Source organism: Aulonocara sp. 'chitande type north' Nkhata Bay, linkage group LG23 (genome assembly GCF_057382095.1).
Source record: "Aulonocara sp. 'chitande type north' Nkhata Bay isolate Kocher_YH1m ecotype deep benthic linkage group LG23, A_spYH_male_GT1.1, whole genome shotgun sequence".
NCBI classification, from domain to species: domain Eukaryota; kingdom Metazoa; phylum Chordata; class Actinopteri; order Cichliformes; family Cichlidae; genus Aulonocara; species Aulonocara sp. 'chitande type north' Nkhata Bay.
This window is the reverse complement of record NC_141365.1, coordinates 2,186,980-2,213,181: the sequence shown is the minus strand read 5'-3', so window position 1 is coordinate 2,213,181 and position 26,202 is coordinate 2,186,980. Positions and strand designations below refer to the sequence as shown.

At 43.9% G+C, this 26,202-nt stretch overlaps 2 protein-coding genes across 5 annotated transcripts; both read right to left on the bottom strand.

Annotated features, from left to right (window-relative positions):
* Positions 1-256: 256 nt before the first annotated feature.
* mindy4 (MINDY lysine 48 deubiquitinase 4) lies at positions 257-7,955 on the bottom strand. 2 transcript variants are annotated; one of them, XM_086283234.1, is made up of 18 exons: positions 7,498-7,952; positions 7,078-7,197; positions 6,816-7,000; positions 6,462-6,720; positions 6,152-6,384; positions 5,993-6,045; positions 5,096-5,208; positions 4,899-5,015; positions 4,728-4,819; positions 4,451-4,552; positions 4,234-4,297; positions 4,015-4,080; positions 3,858-3,925; positions 3,707-3,770; positions 3,165-3,326; positions 2,198-2,375; positions 1,629-1,707; positions 257-1,505 (listed from the first exon to the last, which is right to left on the bottom strand). In XM_086283234.1, exons 1-18 carry the CDS (start codon positions 7,588-7,590, stop codon positions 1,457-1,459), a joined length of 2,097 nt encoding a protein of 698 aa, XP_086139360.1. In that variant the 5' UTR covers positions 7,591-7,952; the 3' UTR covers positions 257-1,456. The 2 variants fall into 2 exon arrangements, with proteins under 2 accessions (XP_086139360.1, XP_086139361.1); XM_086283235.1 differs by lacking the exons at positions 257-1,505; positions 1,629-1,707 and having other exon boundaries at positions 2,223-2,371; positions 7,498-7,955.
* A 4,419-nt stretch (positions 7,956-12,374) lies between these two features.
* On the bottom strand, positions 12,375-21,304 carry nexn (nexilin (F actin binding protein)). Of its 3 annotated transcripts, XM_086282748.1 has the most exons (15): positions 21,149-21,304; positions 19,371-19,731; positions 19,073-19,270; positions 18,146-18,230; positions 17,917-18,065; positions 16,470-16,670; positions 16,205-16,378; positions 15,602-15,784; positions 15,095-15,286; positions 14,708-14,752; positions 14,257-14,451; positions 13,925-14,146; positions 13,647-13,832; positions 13,204-13,564; positions 12,375-13,067 (listed from the first exon to the last, which is right to left on the bottom strand). In XM_086282748.1, the coding sequence occupies exons 2-15, from the start codon at positions 19,677-19,679 to the stop codon at positions 13,054-13,056; spliced, it is 2,514 nt and encodes an 837-aa protein (XP_086138874.1). In that variant the 5' UTR covers positions 19,680-19,731; positions 21,149-21,304; the 3' UTR covers positions 12,375-13,053. The 3 variants fall into 3 exon arrangements, with proteins under 3 accessions (XP_086138874.1, XP_086138873.1, XP_086138875.1); XM_086282747.1 differs by having other exon boundaries at positions 12,375-13,564; XM_086282749.1 differs by lacking the exon at positions 14,708-14,752 and having other exon boundaries at positions 12,375-13,564.
* Positions 21,305-26,202: the final 4,898 nt, after the last annotated feature.

Sequence of the window (26,202 nt, the reverse complement as noted above, 5' to 3'; positions counted from 1 at the left end):
AGTAGTTCCATTAAAGCTGTTGTCTTTGTATGTGTGGTGAAGTATCCGTGGATTTTCCTGTCCCAGTCTGACCCTTAAGGCCATGTTCATGGTCTTTTCTGATTACCAAGATACAGACAACAAAGAGCAGCTTACATAACAAAGTTACTGCACTGCAGTATTCAGTACATACTCGGTGTTCTGCAGTTTCCATCAGGATGGCAGGCAGCAGGAGGGCACAGTGCTTAGTGTAGAAAACATCAAGCATGGAGACAGCTGAGGTATTCAATTATTTTATTGTCCACACAGGTGGTTTGTCCAACGTGAACAAGCATCAAGGCAATGATGAGGAATGTCACACTCACTAAAAGTTCATCTAGATTATATGTGTCACAAGTCCTTAAAATAATAACATGTTACATATATTTTGTATAGAGCGCTTTGAGTCCATTTACCAAATATTTATCAGCAGAGAAATCAAATTAATTTAGTGTAAAATGTGGATACGATGCTTTTATGTTAAAAGGACCAGCTGACAGCAGAAGGCCACTGTGGTGAACACTGTCCTGCAGCAACACATCTAAAATATGCACATGTTCTTATTGCCAAACTTTAGAAGACCAACTATTCCCCAAAATATGGTAAATGTGCGGGCAGCAGAATCAGGCTGTGACAGACGACACGATGGCGGCCGACAGCTTTCCATGTGTCTGCACAACGCTTCGTCTCAGACGGACAAAACAGCAACGCAAGAAGTGCAATCGAAAGGTTCTGGGAGTGTTCCCGTTACGTGTGGATGGAGCACGTCGTGGTCGTGTGCATCAGCTCACACGCTGCCATCAGAAATAAAAACGTCATGTTAAGAACGTCTTTATTATTAGGAAACGTTTTGGCCTGAACAAAATGTGTCAACATCAAAGTGTTTCCTTTCCCTGTTCTCGGCTCCGTTTGTATGTTTCTGTGACCTTCAAAGCCAACTGAGGACAAAACCTGCAAATTATGGCGAGCTCTGCGGCTCTTTGTGGACCGCCCCGGCTTCATTTTACTAAAGGGCATTTACTGGCAGTAGTCTGTAAATCATCCCTGTTGAATGAAAACAAATGAAAAAGTAAATGATAAAAACACGCGGAGTCATTATTCAGAGACATGTTGCACAACCAACATCAGGAGTGCACGTATTTTTGTGACCAGCGCCAGATGTGCCTCTAAAAGTTTAACTGCGGACCTCAGAAGCAGCACTTTGGGCATTCAAAATAAATAAATATACATCCATTAAAAAGCTGACTTCCAGGGAATGTGTCAGGCATGGCAGGAGAAGAGGAACAAAGCAACTACTTGGAAAAGGACGGCGGCCAAATTTAAACGGGTCACAGTTTTCACTTTCTTACGGGCTCAGGCTCTGAACCTTTCGATCGCACTTTTCCGACGTGAAATAAACCAGAAGAATAACAAAAGCAAACTGAAAACAGATGATCGCTCAGAGAATAGGCTCCGTGTCATTCCAGCTGACACATGCATCCTTCCACCTGCAAGAAGAGCAGACTCGTCTATTACAGCTTCAGAACTCGTTACAGGATTAAAAGGAAAAGCAAAACATGTCGAAACATTTTATGGTTGTTTCAGGGATCTGTCTGTATGACGGCTCTCACCTTGTTCGGATGCAGAGCTCCAGAGGAGGAGTGAGGTCAGTATCCACCTCCTGACTGCTCTGGGACAATCTGCCGACCGCTAAAAGTAAAAACATTTTTATTTCGCAGCTTTAGGAACACTCAGAAGCAACGACTTAAAAAATCTGACTGAAAACAGGTCACGATTAACCCAACACATTTTAGACGTCATGTAAGGCAGCGGTCTCCAACCTTTTTTGCGCCACGGACCGGTTTATGCCCGACAATATTTTCACGGACCGGCCTTTAAGGTGTCGCGGATAAATACAACAAAATAAAACTAGTACCGGTACCGAAAAAAAGAAGATTTATTCATAACACACGTGGAAAGACCCAGGAAAACAGAGTACACGATAAAAACGATAACAAAATAACGCTGAAAACCGATAAAACCCTGAAAACCAGACATTTCACACCTGAGCCTCTACTCTCGCGGCCCGGTACCAAACGACTCACGGACCGGTACCGGTCCGAGGCCCGGGGGTTGTAAGAAGACAGACTGGACACACGGGGCTGCAGACAAAGACAATCAGATAAACGATGCTACGTACAAACAGTGAGGCGGATCTCCTCCTGCTGGTTGGCCAGTCCATCGAAATAGTAGAGGTCGAACTCCGTGCCGCCCTCGTTGGTCAACAGCTCCCTCTGCAGGCCAAACAGCACGCTGAAGTGGCTTTCACTGCACACCACCCAGATGGGGTAGCGTGGCGTCTTCAGGTAAGCTCCTACCTTAGAAGGAGAAAACCAATTGTCTTTGATCACATCAGCCATACAGAATCACTGAGTGATGCAATACGTGTACTGAAAGCAACGCAGGCATTACTGCTCTGTACGTAAGCCAAACCCATCTTAACCATTTATTCCCGACGACCTGATGTAAAGACGTCTCGTGTGTAAGACGCCAACGAAGCGAACTACGACAGAGTCGACGTAACAGGTCGCCGAGCAGAGCAGCAGAGGAGTGAAGTCAGACACAGATGGTGCTCCAAGACTTCATGAGTTTGGAAGCTCTGCACCGGCCAAAGAAACAACTACAACAGCTTTGAAGGATTTGGGTGTTTCTGGAGCTTTTGGTGTCCCGGGTGTGCACAAAAACAGCTGAGCCGTGACGCAAACCCATATCCCCCTTATTCAAACTTTTCAACTATGAGAGGAAAACCCTGCTCACCTCAGGGTGTGACCTGACCAGACAGTCTGTGAAATTCAGCCCCAGAATAATGCTGGTGGCCTTCCCGTCTGCGTGGACGGGGACCAACTGGTCAGGAGTTCACTCATTTACCAACATGCTACCAGTTATTACGAAAAATCCAGTTAAAAATGAAGATTTTTGAGTACTGGTTTCCAAATGCTGCGGCACATACGTTTACTTGAATATCATATAGATTCTATAATAGTTTAAGAATATACTTGTGGCGATGCTCCCATCATCAGAGTGAACAATGGGCCTGAAGTCAGGGCTTGTCGGTGTAACATGAATCAAACTGGGATGTGGTCTGTTAGAGGCTCGGTGTTTCTCACCTTACAGATGTTATAATGTTCAAACAAGGACAGCAGGCCGACGTCGCAGTGACCTTTGATTCCTTTGAGCAGAGTCATGTTGCCGTTGCCCGAGTCCAGCTCCACGTCATCATCGAACACATTGGAAACTGCTCTGCCACACAGCAACAGGTTGACCAGCTCCTGGTGAGAAAACACAGTTATTACTGCGTCGTGTTTCTGTTACCTCCTGTAAAGCTTAGACAGCGTGGCGCGTACTGTCAACACGTATGTTTAAGAACAACAAAGACAAAATGAAGAAATGTTCCTCTGACAGCAAACGGCGCAGAGAGCGAGCGGCCTCGGCCGAGGGGTTCATTGCTTTTTCACTGTTCAGTTAAAGAGTATTGTTTAGGATTTAGTGACACCTAGAGGCGAATCTTCCAAGCTACACTTCAAAGACACCTGATGTCGCACCATCACTGCAGATTCACAGCCCAGAAACACAACAACACTGTGACAGCTTTAAAAGCAGCTTAGAAGCTGAAGCTAATGAATCTTCTTATATCCAACTAGCACAATACCTGTGTGCAGTACCCATGGGCTCCAATCAGCGTGGTGGTGGGCACATCCATATCTTCCTGTACTCTAAAGAAAGAAGAACCACATCATAGTTGTTTCACAGTCTGGTTCCAGCTACTTTGTTCTGCATAAAAGATGTTTTTAAAAAAGTACTTTTGAATGGACCGCGAGAGAACAGCAGACACAGTCAGCAGCACGCAGCCCAACATCCCAGGTTCAAACTGTGGGGAAAAAACAGATAAAAAGGAAAGTGGAGGATAAACGTTTGTGCCCTCGAGAGGGAAAAGGAGAAGAAATGTGCTTCTCTCACTTGCTCAACATGCTGCTCAAGGATCAACTCCAGATCTTTGAGGTTCTCCACAGTCAAACAGGTGATCTAGAACAAAGACAAGTCGTAAAACGTCAACAGAACAAAGTTACGGTTACGGCTCTGAATCTTACGTAAGTTTGACAAATATCATTTCATGAACCTCACCAGTTATCTTACATTCATTCTGATTAGCTTCAGTGCAAATATAAAAATGTGTACCTTTTCAAGCACCCCCTCAGATCTGTAGGGTCGAGCTGGGGTGAACTGATTTCTCCCTGAATTTCTGTTTCCAAACAACAAAACCACAGCAACACCTTCATAAACGTAGCGACGCGAGAGCAGACTCACACCAACGCAGTTCCTAACATCTGCACAATATCTGCAGATACAACACCAATAAAACGGCTGTGTGCTTCAGTAAAACTGGAGATCTCACATTGCAACTGTGGCTTGCTTTTCCTCGCCAGCCCTCCACAAGATCTCAGCCAGAGCCAAAACGAGACACTTTCTCCTGATGCTGTTGGACGGTCTTAATCTCCTGAAGGGGGAAAAAAATCTCATCTGAGCGAGAAGCTCTCTGGTGATAGTACGGTTGGAACTGAAATACAGAAGTCACTTGCTGAACATCATTCCCCCGTGTGAAGTAACAGCTTTAGAAAGTGACTGGAATAAAGTGCTCGCAGGTTCATGCCATGAACTAAAGGGTGACTTACTGCAGGCCCGTGGTACAGCTCTCAGTGCTTTCAAACAGCAGTTTCTTAAGAACAAAGGCTTGAACAGACGCCAGAACTCCACAAGGACCTCCCTTAAAAAATTCAAAGCCACAATTAAATAAAGCCTGTGAAAATAAAAACAATTTAAGCATCCGGCTTGATTGAAATCACCTTTCTCTGCACAATCCCATATCGGAGGTCATGCGTGTCTGAGAATGTGAAACCCTGATTCCTCCACTCAATATTGAAACAATTTAGGCTGGATCCAAGAAGAAGTGTTTTTAATTCCTAGAGGGAATAAACAGAAAACAAAGACATAATCAAAGGCAACTGCAGAAAGTCTGCGCAGCAGCTTGAGAGAAACCCACCGTGGCAGTGCCCTGGTCCATCGGGCGACCGGCGAGGCTGTGTTCGGGTAAGGTTCCCCGCAGAGGGGCGTCGCAGAGTTCTCGCAGATCGTCATCATAATCCTCGATGTCATCTAAATAATTAACACAAATATATCCTTGAAAATCAAAAGTTAGGCACCGATTTGTTTTCAAAGGGCGAGAAACAATCAGTGAAGCCCCGGACCGCACATACAGAAAGTATTTGCCCTAAAATAAACTTTAATACTAGATGAAGACAGCCCAACGCCGTTTTTAAACGATGAGTTCACTTTTAATGGGAAAAGATTATCCAAACCTTAAACTAATAACTGCTTGTGCCACCAACAGGAATTTTGGACCCGTTTTTTGGCAGAATTGCTTTGATCCAGTCACAATGGGGGCTTTTTTTTGCAAGCCCCTTTTTGTTTAAGGTCATTCCAAAAGTATGATTGTTTGTTTTGCTGCTGGTGTGCTTCAGGGCTTTGTGCACTTGAGCTTCACAAACAAACGTATGATTAAACCTTCTCCTTCTGGATTTTATAGCAGAGAGCAGAATTTGTGGTTCCATCAATTACAGCAAGTCATTCGGGTCTTAAAGCAGCGAGGCAGCCATCTAACTAATGCTACTAACTCATCAGGGAGAGTCAGGGTGTGGCTGCTGACATCCACCTCAGCTTTCCCGAAAATGAATTAACCACGGGTAATTTATGAATAAAGAAGGTTTGGATAACTTTTAAAATCTGCGCTTTGCATTTACTCGGGTTATCACACTCTAAGGTTAAAATTTGTTTGGTTTTCTGAATGCTTAGGTGTGACAAATATGCAAAAGAAATCAAGAAATCAATAATCAGAAAGGGACAAGCACTTTTTAACAGCCCTGTACTGCACAGCACTTACCCAAGACCATCGCAGACGCATCCAGATCAGCCACACTTGGCCTGGTCTTTGCTCTAAAAAAGAAAACAACGTGTAAATATTGAGAACAAAGCCTGGGAAAGCAGTGAGCATGAGGCCATTACTTATTATGTGGAGTCAAACAACTTAAAGCTATTTTACTTTGCTGTCGTCACCATGCTCAGTCTCACTCGCTCAAAGCTGTTTTCACTCGGTGTTCTCTGTGAGACGCTCAGCGCCTCGCACGGTCGTACACGGTCAGCTGAGCCGATTTCACTTCTGCTGCCTTGTAAACTTCCAGTCACCAAACGTCCATCCTGAGTGGGTCTGGTTTCCTCTTCTCCTCTGAGTAGCGGCTGGGACACCTTTCGACTGTTACGTTTTCTGTTTGATTCCTGAAAGGAGAAAGTGGAGGATTAACAGCAGATGAGCACGCGATCACATGTGTTTTTAGGCATAAAAGCTTTAGTACCTGGGGTACCGGTCCAACCAATATGCCTCTCCTAATGCGATTAGTTCTGCTCCTTTGGGTGGTCTCAGAGGTGGTTTTTTCTGGTTCTTTTTGGATTAAGCTCTTCTTGTCTTGGAGGGAATCCATCGCTGGATGGTCTTGTTGAACTCCTAAGTCAGGACCCCGGAAACCTGTCTGATTATTACTGGACTTTCTATCGTTTGCTGGCATCAGTGAAGCATTTGTAGCTTGAGAAGGGAATGTTGCTGTTATATCAAGCCTGTGAAAGACAACAGCATATTCATTTAAGCACATTATTACAAAAAAGAAAGTAAAATCAGTAGAAAATAATCACAAACGCTGCCTGTAAAATACCTCGATCTGGTCTGTTTGCTTGGAACAGAAGCCGGGCTGCGGTCCTCCTCTCCTCCATTATCCATCGAACTAGTTTGGGCTCTCCGTGGGGAAACCTCACTGCTCACTGGTTTCTCATTCTTTACTTGTTCAATGAGATGCTTTACAATAACCTCCAGTAATGTTTTCAGAGGGTTATTTTGAAGCTGCAGTGACAGAGAGATCAGCTACACACGTTACCTGTTGCGCACCACAGCAGTCACCTTGCAGCTTTAACGCTTACCTTGTTCTTCCTGTAGAGATCCTCAATGCTGAGAATCTGCCTCAGCTCCGACCTGTTGTTGATACTGGCCTCTGTGCGTGGATGCTCCTCATCCATGCAGGCAATAGTCCTCTTCAGCCCCTGAACAACATTTCCAACAAAAAACAAACAAACTGGGAATTAGTCTATTTATTTCCCCTCATATTGCGAAAGCTTGCATCTTGGTCGCATGCTCTCCCTCGTGCACTGCTGCTACGACTACATGCACGTTTTCTTATTTTAAATAAAGCAGGGCTGCTTACAGACACGCTCGCTGGACCAGAATCGCATCGACACAAACTCGCAGCGGAGCTGCAGCTGGCTAGCTAGCAGTGTTAGCGGTTTGCACAGAAACGCTGTGATGGGCTATCAGTCTGAATTACCACACGTTAGCCGACTCACCTTACGACTCAAATACTCCCGTACAAGGGACGAAGACACCTCTTCGACTGAAGGGACCATGCCGAGGACGAGTCTGTCCGTGTTAGCATACATGATCAACGAGAAGCGGCCATGGTGTTAGCAAACAGCAGCGGGATGCTGCGCCGACAGCACTGAAGAGCTGAGTTAGCTGCTTATTGTTAAGGTCTTAATAAATCATAGCTGGGTACAGTTTAGGTTCAAACAGGGTGAAAAACATGCAATCTCCACTCGGTGTCGTGGGGTGTCCTCGCGGGGGCTACAGCTCCGTGAAACTGCGGCCCTTTCTGACCCTGTACGGCTGCGTTACCATGGCAAAGCTAGTCGTTCACGGACGCTTCGAGCTTTTTTGATGCCCTGGGCTACTTTAGCCTTGGTGCCCTTCTCTCAGGTTTGTGGGTACAGCTTCTATCCGGTACAGCTCGGTAGCACTGGATTCGACCCCCCCCCCCCCTTTTTTTTTTTGAATTACGTTCGTTCAATTTGTGTAGTGATTTGTTCACTACACATGATGCAAATCTCCTGTTGCACCACATCCCAAAGCGGCTCTATAGATTGAGATGTGGTTACTGTGGAAACCATGTGAGTACAGTGAAGTCACTCATGTTCAAGAAACCAGTCTGGGATGATTTCATATCTAAATACCACAGAGATGCACCACAGATAATAAATTGTTACGGACAACAAACAGCTCAGGAGCTGCTGCTGAAATGATGTTTCATCCTTCATTTAAATACATCACCACTGTGATTTTTTAAATATTTGATTCATGATCATTTCCCCTCCGTGACTGTTAAGTTTGGAGAAATCAGTGACAGTTTACAATCACACTATTTCAATTACCACACCACCCTGCCAACAAAGAGGAACAATGTGTGCTTGGAGATGAGAGAAGCCAAAAGGAACAGACTGCCCATGAAATAATCGTGTTTGCAGAAAAATATCTTAGAGCTTTATGTGACCTTGTATCTAATCCATGTGTCTGAAAGTGCTATGAAACTGCTGGGAAACCCACGGTTCAAACAAGCTGACAGGACTGCTCTTCAGCGTCCTCTCAGACTATCACAATTTTGCTTCTTCTTGCAAGAATAAGAGAAAAAGCTCTTTCAGCACATCGATCGGGGTCTCCATTGCCTTGGTTTTTATTAAAGTGGTGTCACCTTTGGATTTATCTGACATTCCGCTCCTTCAAGTCAGATCCTACATCCCAGCCCTTTGCCAAAAATAAGGAACCTGCAAATTGTGGGAGGCCTTGGGACCATTGCTGGATACCTTATTACTCCCACTGACCACAAATTCAAAAGACCTGTCCGACAACATTTGTGTTATCTGAATCTTATCCAATAAATTTACCAGGAAAATGTTTGATGATAAAATCAGACTTAAGTGTAATTCCAAGTGCAAAGGGAAAGCGAGCCATCAGGTTAGTGAACGAGAAGCTTGCTTGTTAAGTCATTGAAGTGCAGGGAACTTCTGCAACCCGATCCTCAATAACTTCTGATCTTTGCAGAAAAACCAAGACATAATTATGCCATTTAAGACAACTTAGCAACAACTATCAGAACTACATTGTACCTTATATTATAAACACAGATACCCGACCTGATTTAAATGATCAACAGATCAAAATGGGAAGCAAGCCACACACAAAGAGATGACGTCTGATGCACTGGGAACTACTTTGAGATAACATAGCCACATTTAACTGTAGAGAGCCTTATTGAGCCATGGGCCATGCTATGCCTAAACAAACAGGAGGGCTGGTACAAGGTTAGAAAGATTTCTATGTGATGCTGAGGAAGACAGCAAGGGTGTACGATGTGCTCTGCCCTTCCAACCTTTCAACTGCATTGGAACCAAAGAGTGAAAAATCACCCTGCTCCAACCAGACTGGGCCAAGCTCCAACTAAGTGATGTGCAGCAGCTGACCATTACTGGTTGTTGCTGTGTGCCGTGTCTTCAAGGACTGATTCAGAGAATTATTATTACAGCACTGATTAAGGTAGATTGCATAGATGATATAATTTTGTATACAGAGGTACCCATGATGGGCAGATGGTGGCCATGATGACACCAAGTATTGGCGATCTATAGCTTTGTGTTTGGTTTAGCTCCTTTACATATGAACTTGGTTGTAGCTTTTCTTTTGCGTTTATTATATTTTATTTGCAGTCTGTTTGGGTTCTGGTTAATCTTCCGAGTTCAGTCATATTAAGTTGATTCCCTTTGTGATCCTTTTTCCCAGCCGTCGATGGTCCTTCGTCTCGTGTGTGATGTTCTGCTTTGCTAGCTTTGGTTCTTTTGTGGGTTCTGTTCAGCTGTGTTCCCCAGATGTTTCCACTCTGCTCTTACCTCATGTGTGTGTTTACGTCTTCAGTCTTCCTCTGTTCTTTCTCACATTGTTGTCATACGTGTCCTCACGCTGTGTGTTCTACGTTTCCTCCATAGTTCATGGCTTTCCATGTGAGGTATTATTACCCTTTATACTCATGTATTTTGATCTTCTTGATATTGTTTAGATAATAATAATAATAACTTTATTTATAAAGTGCCTTCAAACAAAGTGCTGTACAGCTATTTGACAGTAAGAAGATGAATAAATAAAAGAGATAAATAGCAGTACAAGTAAAAACAGTAAGAATTAAAAAACTAAAAGGCAAAGAATTAAGACCTGTAGGATAGGGTGAACAAACATGTCTTCGACTTAGTTTTAAAAACCTCCACAGTGCAGGTCTGCCTAATATCTTGAGGGAGGCTGTTCCACAGAAACTGGGCACGAAAGGTAAAAGCTCTCCAACTGTCTTTTTTCTGGCTCTAGGAACCTTTAGAAGGCCAGAGTCCTGAGATCGGAGCGCACGAGATGGAACATAAAGGTGTAAAAGGTCGGAGAGGTATGAAGGTGCCGATCCATTTAGAGCCGCGTAGGTGAGCAGCAGGACCTTAAAATCTGCTCGAACCTGACGAGGTAGCCAGTGATCTCAGAACAGGGTAATGTGCTCAAATTTCCCAGTTCTTGTTAAAATGCAAGCAGCTGCATTTTGCAACATCTGTAGACCTCTGAATCTTTTCTTTGCTGTGCACGAGGAACAATGTGTTCTAGAACAATGTGTTCTACGACAAAGGAACAGACTGACCATGAAATAATTGCTGTGCAGAGAAATATTGTTGACTTGCATGTGACCCTGTATCTAAACCATGTGTCTGAAAGTACTATGAGGAAAAGCTGAGGGGCCTGGCTCTCATCTTCCTCTCAGATTATAAGAGTGAGAGTGTTCTTGCAAGAATGAACAAAAAGCTTTTCCATCAGTCTGACAGTGACGTAGTTCCTCCTGCAAAGTGCAGGATGCAATGAGCAGCAGCACTGTATACAGAAGTATTAGCCTAAGCTTATGCTAGCACAACCTCGCCCAGAGCAAGGAGGGCTAGAGGGGCCGCCAAACCACAGGCGTAGACCCTCCAAATATGTGGAATGATTAAAAAAGAAAATACATCAAATGCATGTTTTTAAACTGACAGTGTGTAAATTGCTAAGACTATAAACCTCTTTTTGAGGAACTTGCTCCTTGGTTGAACATTATGACCACAGGCCCTGTTCCTGCTGTGTAACTCCTCAAGTCTGAACACAAACTGTATTGAAATCATGTTTCAGCTGAACGTGTTCTGAATACAAATGTAGAGATGCAGATAAAGAAAAATAACAAAACTAATACCTACATTTTGTGACAGAACAACAACTAAAGAGGTGCAGTTCTCATCAAGTGCAGCTGATGAACGGGCAGTGCGACGATGCGGTTCGAGGGCAGTTGCCTGCTTTGTCTAAGGCATAGGTGTCAAACTCTGGCCCGCGGGCCAAATTTGGCCCGCAGCCTAATTACATTTGGCCCGCGAAGCCATACCAAATTACTATTAGAGCTGGCCCACTGGTATTATACAGCTAATATATATATTGTTTAGTATTAAGCTCGGCTTGTTCCATATTCAGTTTTTCAGCAAAACGTGTCCATAAGAAAAGATTCATTCTTATATCTGGAGGAATAAATATATTTCAATAAATATTAACGTTAGCCCGCGACTTTGTTCCAGTTTTGAATTTTGGCCCACTGTGTGTTTGAGTTTGACACCCCTGCTCTAATGTGTAGTCAACCAAGGATGGGATCCAAACATGTCTTTGTAAGGGAGGAAAACTTTGTGCGGCCTCCTTCTTGAAACTGCTTCATCCTGTGTTCACAGCGTGTTGCAGTTTACTCAGCAGTGTTATCCTGTAGTTACAAGGCCCTTTGATTGCATTTGAACACAATACTTACAATGTCAGGTCACAAGACATTTTAAATACTTTGCTGCCTTAAAATAAAACTTATAGAAAAAAGCAATGAACCTATTCTGGCATTTCATTCTAGAAAGGTTACATTTATGTATTTGCAGTTTCCTTCCCACAGTCTTTTCTTATGAACATGTATAATGTTCTTTTATTATGTGCATGTCTTTATTGTTGTATGTTTTCTCTGCACAGCTCTGTGTTGGACAAAAAGATGTCCACCTCAGACGGTTTGGAGCCATGGTGCGCTGTCCATGTCTTAACGGATCATTCTGAGTATTCGAACATTTTCATGATTTTTATGGGGAACTTTTCATTTTGATAAATTACCACCCACTGCATTTCCATGGCATACAGCTCCATTCATTGTGCTGTACTATGGATGCATGCTACACTGGGATGCTAGTGTTTGTGGAGTGATGATGGGTTTCCTCAGGTGTAGCTTGTGGTTACTCATTCGTGACGGGACAGTCCGTCCTTTCAGGCAACAGGTTGCAGTTTGTTGCTGCAAAGGTTGTAACAGTGAAAGAAATCAACAATGCAGTTCTTTGTGTTCATTTTATTAAAAGGTTTTTTTTCTATTTATAATATACGACAAATAATCGGACATGTCTACTTTTATATTCATTATCAATCCTCGACAACTTTAAGTGTAGTACATTTAACACAAAAATGGTTGGTGCATGAAAAATTCATCTGTAGAGGCTGCAAGTAAAACTCAGGGATGCAGCTGTTTTGTTCCTGCAACATGTGGCTGCCTCTAAATCGTCGATATAACTGCTGTTCTTTAAGTGAATGCACATCTTACATTTAACATTTCAATACCTCAAGCTTAACATTTGCCATTTATGGACCAAAACGTGTGATATTTACAGAACAGTACCAGAGCAATGCAGGAAATGTGCTGGTATGACGAGTATTGTCAGGGCCGCGCAGGAGAGATCGTTTTGAAGTTTTGGTGCAGCCCTTGTCGTGGGAACAAGAACCACGTGTTTTTGGCACAGGTATCATCTTCCATCCTAGAGGGGAGTGCAGCTTTACATTTGAGCAATACGTAAACAACATCTTGTCTTTGTTTTTTGCATATGTGTGTTATGTGTCCCTCCCTTAGGAATGCCAAGCATACTGCTATTTCCTTCCCTCTGTTTGACAATGCCAGGAGGGACGACGTTTTACAAAAGGAGTGAGAGACAGAGGGAAACTCTCTAGATCACGAGGCGGCATCAGTAGTCGTAAGCTGCAAGAAAGAAACAGAAGGACGGTTATCCAACTCGCCGTCTGGCAGAGTCTACGAGGAAGAGGAGCATGCGATCCACTTCGTGAAGAGAGGTTCATATCCAGACGGGCATGCAATCACACCAAGGTGGTCTTACTTTCTATTGTGAGGATGCAGGTACTTGCTGCCGTGCCTCTGCTGTTCACGGCCTTGCACATGTACTCTCCCTCGTCCTCGGGGAAGGTCTCCGGCAGGTAGAGGCAGTATGTCTCTCCTCTCTCTATGTACTGATAGTCCTCACAATCTTGAAGCACCTCTCCCTCAAACCACCAGGTCACCTCTGGCTTTGGTTCCCCGGTGATCTTTACGGTGAACCGAACTGGCTCAGAATCTACCACCGACTGGTTTTTGAGGGGCTTTTTAAACCACGGGGCCCCTGACCTGGCGTGATCCTCCTCATCTTCGTAAGCCGCAGAGCCGTTAATGATGCTGCCCTCGTCCTCCACGTCGTCATCCTTCTGCAAACAGAGGACAAAACAATCACAAAAAGTTGTTCGTTTGTTATCTCGGTGCAGTTTGTCATGAAAATGGAAGATTTACTTTTTGGAGCGCGGCATCAATCTCCTGCTGCTCAAACTGCATCCTCTGCAGTTTCTGCTCCTCTATCCTCCTCCGTTCCTCCTCCTCTCTTGCTTTGGCCATCTGCTCAAAGCGGGCTCGCATGTCCACTTTCTGTTTGAACGGTGACTCTTCGGCCCTCGCTGGAGTCGTTTCCTGGTCCTCATCCTCCGGAAAAAACAAAAACTTGTAATACATGCTGCCGAGATCATCTTCCATTGATATGAAAAAAAACCACATGTGCTATAAAGTGCTCTTACCTCCTGGAACCGCTCAGCTTCTCTCTCCTTAATTTCATCATCGATGGCCTTCCTCTTGGCTCTCTCCGTCTCGATCTTCTTCTGAATCTCCTCCTCAGTCAGCTGCTTGATCTTCTCAAACTTGGACTTGAGGCTTTTGGCCTGAATGGAGCCGGTTCTCTTGAGCTTAGTGAGCTCTTCGTACTCTTTGCTTACAACATCCGAGCTTTCATTTATTTCTTCCTGTAACGATATGTGGAACACAACTTTAAACATTTAGTCACATTTTTCTGTAAAACACGCTGTCGACTCGACTGGCTGCTGTCTGATATTTTCAGCTGTTCGAGACTGACCTCGCCCATCTCTTGTCTGAGTTGTTCGAATTCCTGCTTCTCTTGCTCCATTTTCTTTTTGCGCTCCTCTGCCTTGCGTCTCCTCTCAGCTTCCTCCTTCTCTTTCAGCAGCTCTTCAAAGTTGATCTCCAGTTTCCTGGGGTGCAGGGCTTCCTGAGACTCGCTCTTTACCATCCCTTCGTCCTCATCTAGTACCTAAACACACAAGCACCCACAAAAGTGTTTCAGTATTTTAATGTTTAATGAAATCCTGCAGCAGTAACATCTTCAATTTGCAAAAGCAAGTGCAAATCTAAAGCATTACAAACATTAGATAAACAGCTGCATGCAAAAAAAACAAGATGCATCGTCTGGAGGCCACTGTGTCCTTGTATGTGTAGGGAACACATTGATAATAAGACTCTTGGAGTAAAAATAATTTATACTATATCTGAAACTGAAAATCTCTTACTGTTTCATCTCCAAATGCAGACTTTTCCTGATCCAGACCAGGGCTCTTGAAGAAATAATTGAGACAAGGAAACAGCAGTGCAGTTGTAGCCCATCATTACTGATGTGCAGCATGAATCTATTACAGGCAACACTTCTGCAGGGTCACTTAAAGAAGGTGTTGGCTTAATCCACTGATGCTGAATGAAACTGTGTTTGATTGTTTTACAAATATCGTAAAACTGCTTTTCATGCATGTTTTCCTGCTCTGTAACAAGAGAGCTGAGCAGCAAAGCAGCAGCAAATCAACTTGAGGCTTTAACAGCACAAAAAAGCAGTAACACATTAGTGATCAGTCCAATACATGCAGACTGTGCAATGCTTTTGTCACCAAGTGATGGACGTTTACCATGCTCTTGCGGGCCTCAGCAAACAGCCTCTTTTCCTCCTCCAGTCTCCTCTTAGCCTCCTCCTCTGCCCTTTTCTGCTCTTCCTCTCTCCTCTGGCGTTCCAGCTCCTCAAAGCTGACACATATCTTCCCAGGCTCACTGCCCTCCAGGTTCAGCAAGGCCATCAGCACCTCGTCATCCTCGTCTACAAGCTGAGTGAAAACCCAACGGTGCAAAGACCACATTAATGTCTGCCTGGTTTTAAAAAGCAGTTGATCTCACCGCCTGTACACACAGTAAAGGCAGCTCTGCACAGAAAGCTCGATAATTATCCAGACTAGTTTGTTTCACTAACCAGGCCAACCAGCTGCTGACTAGAGTGTAACGTTCAGTTGGCAGATGATCGCTTCCTCACGCACAAAAGTTCAATCTACACTTTTAAGGCAAACAAATTCATTGATATAATCAACAGATATGTATCCACTCTGAGAGAAAGGTTTTGTATTAAATGCAGATTTAATATTGACCATGCTTTTCCTGGCTTCAGCAAAAGCTCTTCTCTCCTCCTCCATCCGTCTCTTGGCCTCTTCCTCTGCTTTCTTGCGCTCTTCCTCTACCCTTTGTCTCTCCAGCTCTTCAAAGCTCAGTCTCAGTTTTCCTGGGCGAAACTCCTCCTTGTCTTCCTGTCCTGTGCTTTCCTCGTCTTCTTCCTGATGGGACACAAACATATCGCAAACGTGATTAGGCCATCTTCACAACACAAAAGTGATTTGGAAGCGCAAACACAAATCCCCTAAAGTTGTGTTTATGAGATGTTAATCCCAGGAGGACTTCTGAAATATTTTCACATGGCTCGTGATTTATATCTTGCTTGAAGTAACTGTACACTGGAAGATGCTGGCAGTCAGAAGGAAGGTTGTTATATCCGTCTGTAGATATGTATGTGTGGTTTCTCTGGTACCGCCCTAAGCTTGAGGGCGGTACCAGAGGAGGGTTGCAAAGCGACATGCAGATGTACAGCAACTATGGGAATGCTAAAGCTGCTGAAGCGCACTTGTTGCCTTCATGAGATCTGCCAGTGAATCGCACATGTACAAAAGCTATGCTTGCTGTTTTGCAGTCATGTGTACCATTCCCAGCCTGGCCTCCTCAAAAGCTTTCTTCTCCTCTAGCAGGCGGCGTTTGGCTTCCTCCTCCGCTTGCTTCCTCCTCTGCTCCTGCCTTTCTTTCTCCAGCTCCTCAAAGGTCAGTTTCAGCTTTCCAGGAGTGACTTGAACCTTATCGGAAGCTTTCTCCTCTTCATCCTAAAGCAAAAGAAAGCAAGAAAGCAGACCTGTGGCTGTAAAACACAATATCTCCTGTTAACACTGCGTTCACATTGACATCTTCATTTACCTGTTGATTAACTGAGCGTCTCTTCACTTCCCGGAAGGAGCGCTTGTTTTCGTCGTAGCGTCTTTTTTTCTCCTCTTCTGCCTTCCTTTTTAGCTCCTCCTCTCGATTCTTCTCCATGTCTTCAAAATTCACTTTGATTTTGCCGGGAGGTCGTGACGGCTTCGCCGGGACCACACGCACCAGGATTGTGTCATCTCCTTCCTAAAAAGTTAAAACAGCCGATAATCACGGTCTAGAGAATTCACAACAACAATATCATCACAGTTTATATTAAAGCAAATGTGACGAGTCAGATGTGATATTATTAATACTATTATGTGTGTTGTCTGCAGCACTGAGAGAGCAAACCTCCCACGTTCACTGGGACTGTGTGTGGGTAGGGAGCGACTCTGCAGTTCGCAGTAGGTCAGTGTACGGGTGTCAGTCTAAGATAGCAGCAGTCGCAGCAGGGAAGGCTCGAGCTAATTCTGTCTGTGGGAGGTGTGGGAAACAGCTGCCAGTCATCTGCTGTCTACACCTGGCAGCTCTGTTCCAGCTGTTTCCAGATCAGTGCATTCCTATATGTGAACAGGCTCTTTTTAATGGTGTGATCTGAAGCGTCATTGTCTTATGTGGTCAACGAGGCACAAAGGAAACGGTTAAAGCAGCAGTCAGGGGTCAGAGTAGCTTTTTAGACACGCTTTGAAGAAACTGATTTGACTTCATGATCTGATCTTTACCATAATCAGGGTCCCAGATACACGTAATTGTGTAACGTAACGTACAAAGTACAATGGAATCTGTTCACTGGTACAGATTCAGCGAGATATTTGAATAAGCAAAAGTTATTGTTTCAAGTTTGAGGAGAAAACATCTTTTGGGTTTGTTTTTTTCCGATTGTGTTTCAGTGAAAGCAACAGTGTTACGCTCCTGCTCTTTCAGGCTCAGTGTTATTAGTGATGACTAAGGCAGAGCTTTGCAGCCACATTCAAAGTTTCACACTGAACAGGATCCATATAAAAGTCCCATTTTCAGACAGCATTGTGAACCTTATTGCTTTGCTACAGCAGCAGAATCAGGGCAAAGAAGTAGTGCACTGCTGCTTGTAATTGCCTATTTGGCACGAGATCACTGACGTAACCATTTCCAAGAACTGCACCGTCTGAATGTATAAGAAGCCTGAAAGTGGACTAATTGGAAATCTCCGTCTGATTTAGCTTGAATCGTTTTCCTGCATAGTGAGGTTAAATGTGTGCCAGCAGTTCACAGACTGGTCATGTTAGCAATGCTACTGGTGGATTCAGACCTACATCCAGTCTGTGCCAACTCTTTGGACCTCAAATGCCCATTACAACTCATCCGAGAGGCAGCTGAGGATTAACCATTACAGTGGTAACCACACTGGTTCATCGCAGCCTCTCAAACACCAAAACACACTTTGTTTTTGCTTGAGCCCAGGTTCACTGACCTCAGCGGCTTTTTGAGCCAGTTCTTTCTGGATTTTGGCTTTCTCCAGCTTATCCTGGGCCTCCCTCTTCTTCCTCTCTTCCTCCATCCTCTTCCTCTCCTCCTCCTGTCTTTGTTTTTCCATTTCTGCAAACTTCCCCTTCACGCTACCTGAGGATTTCACAAAGCGAGACACAAGCCTTAAGCCTCGTCTTCCTCCTGGATAGTCATCGCTCATTACCATCCCTTACCTTTGATTTTGGGGACGTAAGATTTTTCCACCTTCGCTGGCTTCACCTCCTCTTCCTCATCACTGGAAGCAAGCAGTTCTTTTATCTGTGATCGAGCAGATAGAAAGTGTGACGAGGTGAGGTTACGGTTTAGCTGGGATCATCTCCTTTGCCACTCAGGAGCCATGCTGGTCCCAGCAAGAACACGAGCCTAATCCCTGCTAATAGCAGGGTCATGTGGCTTGCAGCAGGCCTCTGATTGGCCCGTCGTGTTGTTGAACAGATAGGGGATGAGTGCAGGTGTCCGAGCCTGGCCAGCTACGGCACAGCAGTACACAGGAAGGGCGTTTTGTCTGAGTGCCTGATAATCACACAACACCGTATCACTGCCTGTATTTCACTGCAGTCGAGTAGGAAGAAAAGCTGAACCCTGGAATTCTTGATCTCTGACCTTCTCAGTGGGACTGATGTCTGCTTTTTTCTAATGGATTAATGACGTTTTGGTGATATATTAAATCAATTTAAAGCAATTTACCATCGTGGACTAATCTGATTAGTTGATCACTGGATTCAGACGTTTCGGGCATCGTTCATGCTGCTTCACTATCACGTGACCCGCTGGATATTTGACATATGGTGAATTCTGAATTTAAAGTAGTGGTGAGAAAGTTGTTCAGTGCACGACTGTTTCAGTGCATATTAATATGGTTAAAGATGGCTTTTTACAAAAGGTCACTTTAACAACAAGCACAGGCCAGTTTGACTGAACATGGGCTCATATCTACAACGTTTAGCAGGTTAATACATGAGATGTGACAGATGTGACAGATGTGTCGGTGCAGTGTAAAAATCGAGTTCTCTCACAAACCGCAGTCTCTGTCACGGCGCCATGCCTCATCATGCCATGCAGATCACAGTGGGAGGTTAGTGGGGTTATCAGCCTTTGACCTGCTGCTTCCTGCGATGCCACTCTCTCTCCTTGATGTATTGCTCCTTCCTCTTCTGCTGCTCCTCCCTGTTCCTCTGCCTGCTGCGCTCCTCCCTGGCCTTCTGCATGGACTCAAATTTGCTCGTCACGTTCTCCTTGTCTTTGTTGAGCTTTGGCACGTAGCTTCTTGCCACCAGCTTTCTGGATCTGAGGAGTTTCTGTGGTTTAACAGTCGAAAAAATGATGAGTTCGTTGATGTAACTGTGGGAAAAAATGGTACCAGAAATGTAAAGATGCTGCCAGTGTTTTCCATCTCACCTCTTTTTTGAATGCCACATCAGAAATGTTCTGGTCTTCATTTGTTTCAGGCTCTTCCTCCTCCTCGTCCTCCTCCTTCTGTGAAACACCATTAACATCTCCCGAGCTCTCGTTTCGCCCTTTCTTTTCTTTGTGCTCCAAGCCGTTCACGTGTGTCTTGTCGGTCTCATTGCTCGCCGTTTCATTCCTGCCACGAGGTTTCTGATCTTCTGTGGATGCTCTCTCACCTCTACCCTCGACGTCATTGGCTGTCACATCGCTTTCTTTATCTTCCACGTCGTGGGCATCTACAGCTGCCACCTCAGTCATGTTTGTACCACAGTGACAGGCCGACAAACACACTCTGTTTAAAGTTCTTCACCTGCAAAGCACACAAGTCACGGTTCAAACACTGATGACCAGCCAACCTTGCTTTTTTATTCCACCAAACGTGTTTTTAAGAATCTGCTGTTAAACACACAAAGACACAACTCACTCATCACAGCAGAATAAAAGCTTAAAACTAAACTGACAGATACATGCTGAGTTTGTTAACCTTTGCCATGTAGTGCCGCACATAAGTGCTCCCTTTGGCCGACAACATGGCAGACTACATTAATTTTACATGATTAAAATCCTAATTTTAAAGTTTTTTTTTTATTAATCTGTGTTTTGAATCAATCATTTTAATGCCATTTCTATCTTTGCCTAATTTGATTTTCCATCCTTTAGCTGAATATCAGCGTAGCACTTTACTGTCGTTTTGCTACATTTCACAGTTACTGTCTGTCTGCACTGTCACATTTTTACCACTGCAAACAGAGCTGTTACTCAGTATCTGGAGAAAGAGTGCAATGGAAGCTTGCCGGCCCCTATTTATAGCCCACTTGTGGCTCTAGGGCATGTGATCGTGACTATTTCTGATGACTGATAGGCAGTTGGACACAGCTCGAGCTGGCACCCACATGTCGCCCCACAGACCCTCGACAAAATGGCCAAACTGAGAGCAGGACAACTGGATGAATGAGAGCTGTTTGGACTGTTAGTCACCCCACACTAAAACTGTTGCTGTGTATCAGCGTCCCCAAATACCTTTCAGACTCAGATATGAAGATCTCACTGTGACCCGGCACAGCTAATCAGAAGCTCTGCCATTGAACCAACAGTCAACGCACTGAGGCGGATCACTGTAGGCCTCACAGGTGGGTTCAGCCCGACTTCAGAAGTATTCGAAGCACTTTTACATTATAGCAGAGAGTGGCTAATTGAAGCAATTATAGTTATCAATTTTAGGCCTACAACACACTGCTGGAGCCAGGGTAGGTTGTAGCTTGATTTAGGGACGGCTGATTTGATTTTCCACCCTCGTTTTAAGAGGTGAATGCCAAAGTCAGACAGTGACAGTGTTTGTTGCCCTTTGTGGATCTTCACGCCATATTCTGACTGTTTAAATTCCAATTTAGAGGGATTTTGAAAGAAATCCATTATAACTCTATTGCTGCTGATAAATAAAAAGAACCTGCTTTGTAATAAATACTCTCAATATTTAAACAAACGCTAGTGTGATTTCTGTGCACAGCTGGCAAAATCATGCCATAAAAGCCTGATTCTAACCTCAGTCACGTTTAAAACTATTATTAAGCAGTGAAGCTAGAGCGACACCAATGAGCATGGCTAAACCCGCAGTAACCAAAGAGCTGGTTAATCCTAATTCAGGGTGTAGGTAAATAATCTAAAACCACACACTTTGGTCTTTTCCAATCCCCCTCGTGCTACAGAATTATGAAACCAGACTTTACCTCTTCAGTGCTTTCGTCCTCCTGCTTTGATTGATTTTCTTTCTTATTCCTCTGGGAAGCCACAAAACCTAAAGTGAGACCAAGCGGAACAATGCGAGGAGCGACCGCTTCCACCCACTCGACTGGCTTCTGGTTGCCTGTTGGTGAGCAGTTTCCTTAAAAGTACCGTTACTTTCTACCGGACACTGCATTCCGCGCGCGCCTGCTGCAGGTTCAGCTGTTCAGCCCCGCACGCGCTCCCACACACATGCACGCGCACCGGCGCACGGCCCTATCCCGGTCATTTATTCACAGCTCGAAGCCTTTGTTTTTAATAAAATAAATACAGTAATTGTTTTGGAGGATTTCTGGCTGCAGACTCAGCGTTACTTTTGTCAGATTATTATTTATGTATTTATGAAAAGATCGTTACAAAAGTGTAATTAGCGAGCTAATTATTGCTGATTTTATACCAATGACAACAGATGGATAGGTTATCATTTTTGGTTTTTATTAATTTGTCTGATTAACGTTTTTGTTTTGTTTTTAGAATGAACAAAATGAGCATCATCATCATCATCATCATCATTATTATTGTTGTTGTTGTTGTTGTTAACCAAGGACGCACTGCTGAGATAAGAGCAGCTCGTTTGGACTGTTTGGTAGAACTGGAGTCTAAATGCAGACAGATTATAATTATCTGCTCGTTATCCAGTTCAGCGCAGATTCAGGACTTATCAGTTCAGAGGGACAGCAGCTTGCCCTTTCCTTTTTTCTAAAATGACCTAGATGTTGTTGTCAGTATGCTATGCAGTGACAGTTGGTGCTGACATTGTTGTGCCAACACAAATCCAGTTGTTCAGTGTGTCACATGCGCTCAGGAACCAGGCATCTGTTTAACTTATCTTAAGTCAAATAACTGAATAACAGCTCCACGGTAGTGCTGATAAGCCTTCTTCTTTAAACTGAGGTGACAAAGTGTTTCTCTCACTGTAGATGGATGTAAATAGAAACCTGGCTGCAGACAGCCCGCTCTAATGCCCCCATGCACAGCTGCTGACTCACTGACCACACAGGCATCCGGCAGAAAGTGCACAAAGTTAAGTCCCCATTCAAGCACTCCAGGGCCCGTATCCCTAAGGATTCTGAGAATCCTCTCAGAGAGCTCCTAACTTAACCTAAAAATTCCTTGCCAGGAGTTTTAGCTTAGAAGTGATTCCAGAACATTTTCAGTGAACTCTGAGCAAGGAATGGATGGAAAATCCTATCTTAGTGAGGAGGTGTGGTTGACCCCGTTGCTAGGTATGAGTCATCATTTCAAAAGCCGTGATTGGTTGATCCTACAAGTTTGATGGAAATGAGCTTTTGGTGATAATGAGCAAAGGATGTACCCTCAAATCAATAAACATAATTATACACTCTAATCTTATGCTGACTGTAATTGTAAATAATATTTCACATTCAAGAAAATATCTGGAAAATGAATAGTAAGCTGTAGGGGTTATAGCCATTAGAATCTAAAATATGTGAAAACTTAAACTCATTACGCCCTGTTCAAATAATGATTCGTGTCTTATTTGCTCATATTAATATCCTAGCTGACATATTTTGTACTTTCACTCCCATATGGACCCCGTTGAAAACAAGATGGCCTATTTCAAGAGGCTGTCCTTAATGAAGTAGAAATCACAACGTTACAAGTCCAGTGTGGTCTTAACGAGGGTAACACGGCTCAGCTTTTAGCAATGTCTGTGATTGCAGACCCAAGTCATCACTGCTGCATTGTTGCATTTTCCCGGTTGCCAAATACCTCGGGGTTGTGATTACTTTCGTCTCCGGTGTAATAGCGTTGTAGCGTCGAGTTGGTGAAGTAATTGCATCTCTAAGGAGATCCACCACAAACATGATTCCTGCACGATCCAATCTGTAGCGTCTCAATAATTCCCTGTCATCCAGTGTTTGCAGGACATCTCTCCTGCCTCTTCTGTTGGCCATTTTGTGCAGCTGCTTAGGGGAACTCCTAAGCCACTAAAAGTCCTCTTCCCTGCTCGTAGCAGATCTCGCCTTAGGAGCCCTTTTAAGCGTTAGGAATCTTGAGGAATAGCTTTTATATTAACTGGGATTGTCGTGTCACTTTTAGGGGAAATTCTAAGAAAACGTCATGACTCTGAGAATTTTCTTAGAATTTGGCCGCTAGGAGCCACTTTTTGCACAAAGGTTCTTTAGGGATACGGGCCCAGGAATGTTGCAGACAGTTTTTGAGAGGCTGCGCACAAAAGGCTCTGCTGATCATGCTGCTCATTTGTCAAAGCTTTGGTCATATCTACTTTTTGGACATGCCAAAAATGTAGGAAAGCTTCATGATTCTAGCAATTACACTGTGACTATGTGAGAGGTGTTGATATTTTGGACCCCCCCCTCCCAAACTGAAGAGCTAAAACTCGGGCTAGTGTTGCACTTCTAAGTGAAACATGAGAGTCACAGTGCCTCTGGAAAAGAAAGAAAGCTCGAGGAGTCCTTTGAGGAAACAACATTAAGACTAAGCTGTTGTGTTAACTCGTTCGGTGCACACAATTCATCAAAAGTGCACAGTGTAGATAATAAACACAGAGAGTTTGCCAAGGTCACTACACGTCTTCAAGCAGGCATCGAACTTTGGATTGTTGTATCTGCGTCTCGACTTTGACTGATGTTTGCATTTGAATGATCACATGAACTTCCTGCCCAGATTAAAGCATTAGCTGGTCAGGGGTACTGTTCAGTGAGCTCTCGGGGCACTGGGGTCGTGGTCCTCCTCTGTTTCCGAGTCCGGTGGGGTATTAGGGACAACAAGGGGACTGCTTTAAATAGCACCACAGCTGTGGAAACTAATCAGCACTGCAAGGACAGCTAACCTGAGTCAGACTGGGCCTTAGCATCAGCTGCTGCAGCACAACAACTCAGACTCCCCTGTGGATATTTCATGGTGGTACAGCCCGCGCCCCCACGCTGAAACCCCTGTAAAGTGGCTCACCGGGTCAAAACTGCGCCATGTGCTGCTGAATGGACACACCTGTCCACACCTCTAGCAAAGGTACACATAACTTATGAGCAAATTTCAAACCACATAACCAAGCAGTCAATAGAAAAGGCCGGCGCTACGTGACACGCTCATGAGCTCAGCAAAAGGAAAAAAACTCATCAAATCTTTTATGTCTCTTTTCATTTAAGTCACTTATAAACAGGCTGATTCACACAAGCAGGACTTGGACCAGTTAAAACACATTTCAGCGACCCTCTGATTCTTCCATCCACGCCTCATATAAAATATATTCCTGACACTTGGTCATGATGAAGCTCAGCCATGTCGGACTGTGAAGCAATCCTTCCTCCTGAGCAGACAGGCCAGTCCAGTGGCATGCAATCATGATACAAAGTTGTGCTTTGGAAACAGTTAAAAGGCAAATGGAAAGTAACAAAGTGTGATCATGAGCAACAGCCTGCTCGGGCCCAGAGCAGTACTAATCTGCAGGTTGAGCTGGATGATTGCATTTTTAGAAGAAATTGCTGTGTTCTGGCCAGACTTGGCAATGCACTGTAGGACATGAACTCTGTGATGCCTCTGCCTTTTCTCCAGCCTACATAGTTAAATGTAATCAAATTAGGTGATCCGGAAAGAACAGAACAACCCTTCATCAGCTGAGACATGAACAGATGTTTGTGCTGTTTTCAGAAGAACAAGCAGACTGTTGTTCAGCTCGTGCCCCCGTGTGTCTAAATCAAAATAATCAGAATGAATGCTTGTTAGCATCCGTGTTTGTTTTGTTGTTGTTGTTTTTAACAGTTTCTCTCTTGAACTACATTATAACTAATTTGGGTTAATGTTACATACAAACATGAGATCAATGTGGTTTTATTTGGCTCTTCTGTGTTAAAGTAGGGACTTAGAACATTTCCGTAATAATGATTCAAAACAGCCCAAAGTTAAAATATTCCAGTTATCTGATAACAGGCACTGGCTTCCACTCTGCACCACTGGCTTGGTGACAGCCCTCCGAGGGACGGTTATTATGGTACTACCCATGACTGGACACAATATTAACAAGGGCAGATTTATATGTAATCGTGCATCAGTCAGCAGCTGGTCTCATGGCCCGGGGCTTGTGTACATTTATTACCTGAAATCATGAGGAAAGCTGGTTTATCCTCCTGTGCTGTTAAACAAATTAAACCTTGTGTACATTTTTCTTTTCCGGACCTTCATCGAGGCGCCTTCCTGTCAGCGTGGATGCAGAATATGAGCGTCTCTCACTGCCCCCTAGTGGAAACAAAGGGAAAATACCTGTAACAGTCCTGACCGTAAAATGAAAGGCAAGAAATATATCATGTGAGCTGGTGACTAATTATAAATATTCATTATTCTGCACTTGATGTCTTTATGCTTCAGTTTAAAGGTTGTTCAACGACCTGAGCAAACTAAGAAACTCATTATGATGTGTTGACCTGAAGCCCCTTCATTAAAAGCCTGTGTGTATGTGTTTGCATTGATGTCGTCGGTTTGTGTCACTGTGGCTGAACCAGTTATTAAGTAACAAAACACGTTACTTCACTTTAGAATCAGAGCCTTTCAGTCTCACTGAAATGTGAAATTAAGTGATTTTATGGAGAGAACATTAAGATTTTCTTTGACTGTTGCTGAATTTTGGGTTTTTTTGTTACTTTATTTGAGCTTTGAATACTAACACCCTTGTTTCTTTTATTTCCATAATGTTGTGAAACATGTGTCTACAGGTGTGTTTATGCTTTATTGGTAGTGCTGTAAGAAAGTCAAACATTAATCATAAACAGTGGATTTCAGACTGTGGGCTGGGCGCTGCTGGGCACAGAGCCAGTGGACGTGTGGGTGTGGACTAGTGGAAATATCGATTGAAAATAAGTTAAATGAATGTGATGTTTGTTGTCATAAAATGATGACAAATATATGTGTGTGTGTGTGCGTGTGTGTGATTTTTGTAGAAAAAAGTACAATTTTCTTATACCCCACCTACCTTTATTTCACTAAAATGTGACATCTGACATGTTTTCAGCTTCCAGAG

Coding starts and splice junctions, on each gene's coding strand:
- mindy4 (XM_086283234.1), bottom strand. CDS start 7,590: ATGTATGCTAACACGGACAGACTCGTCCTCGGCATGGTCCCTTCAGTC. Junction 4,298..4,450: donor AAGCAAGCCACAGTTGCAAT/GTGAGATCTCCA, acceptor GTTTGGAAACAG/AAATTCAGGGAGAAATCAGT. Junction 2,376..3,164: donor AACATTATAACATCTGTAAG/GTGAGAAACACC, acceptor TCTCCTTCTAAG/GTAGGAGCTTACCTGAAGAC.
- nexn (XM_086282747.1), bottom strand. CDS start 19,679: ATGACTGAGGTGGCAGCTGTAGATGCCCACGACGTGGAAGATAAAGAA. Junction 19,271..19,370: donor ATGTGGCATTCAAAAAAGAG/GTGAGATGGAAA, acceptor GTTAAACCACAG/AAACTCCTCAGATCCAGAAA. Junction 14,147..14,256: donor TCAGACAAGAGATGGGCGAG/GTCAGTCTCGAA, acceptor ATATCGTTACAG/GAAGAAATAAATGAAAGCTC.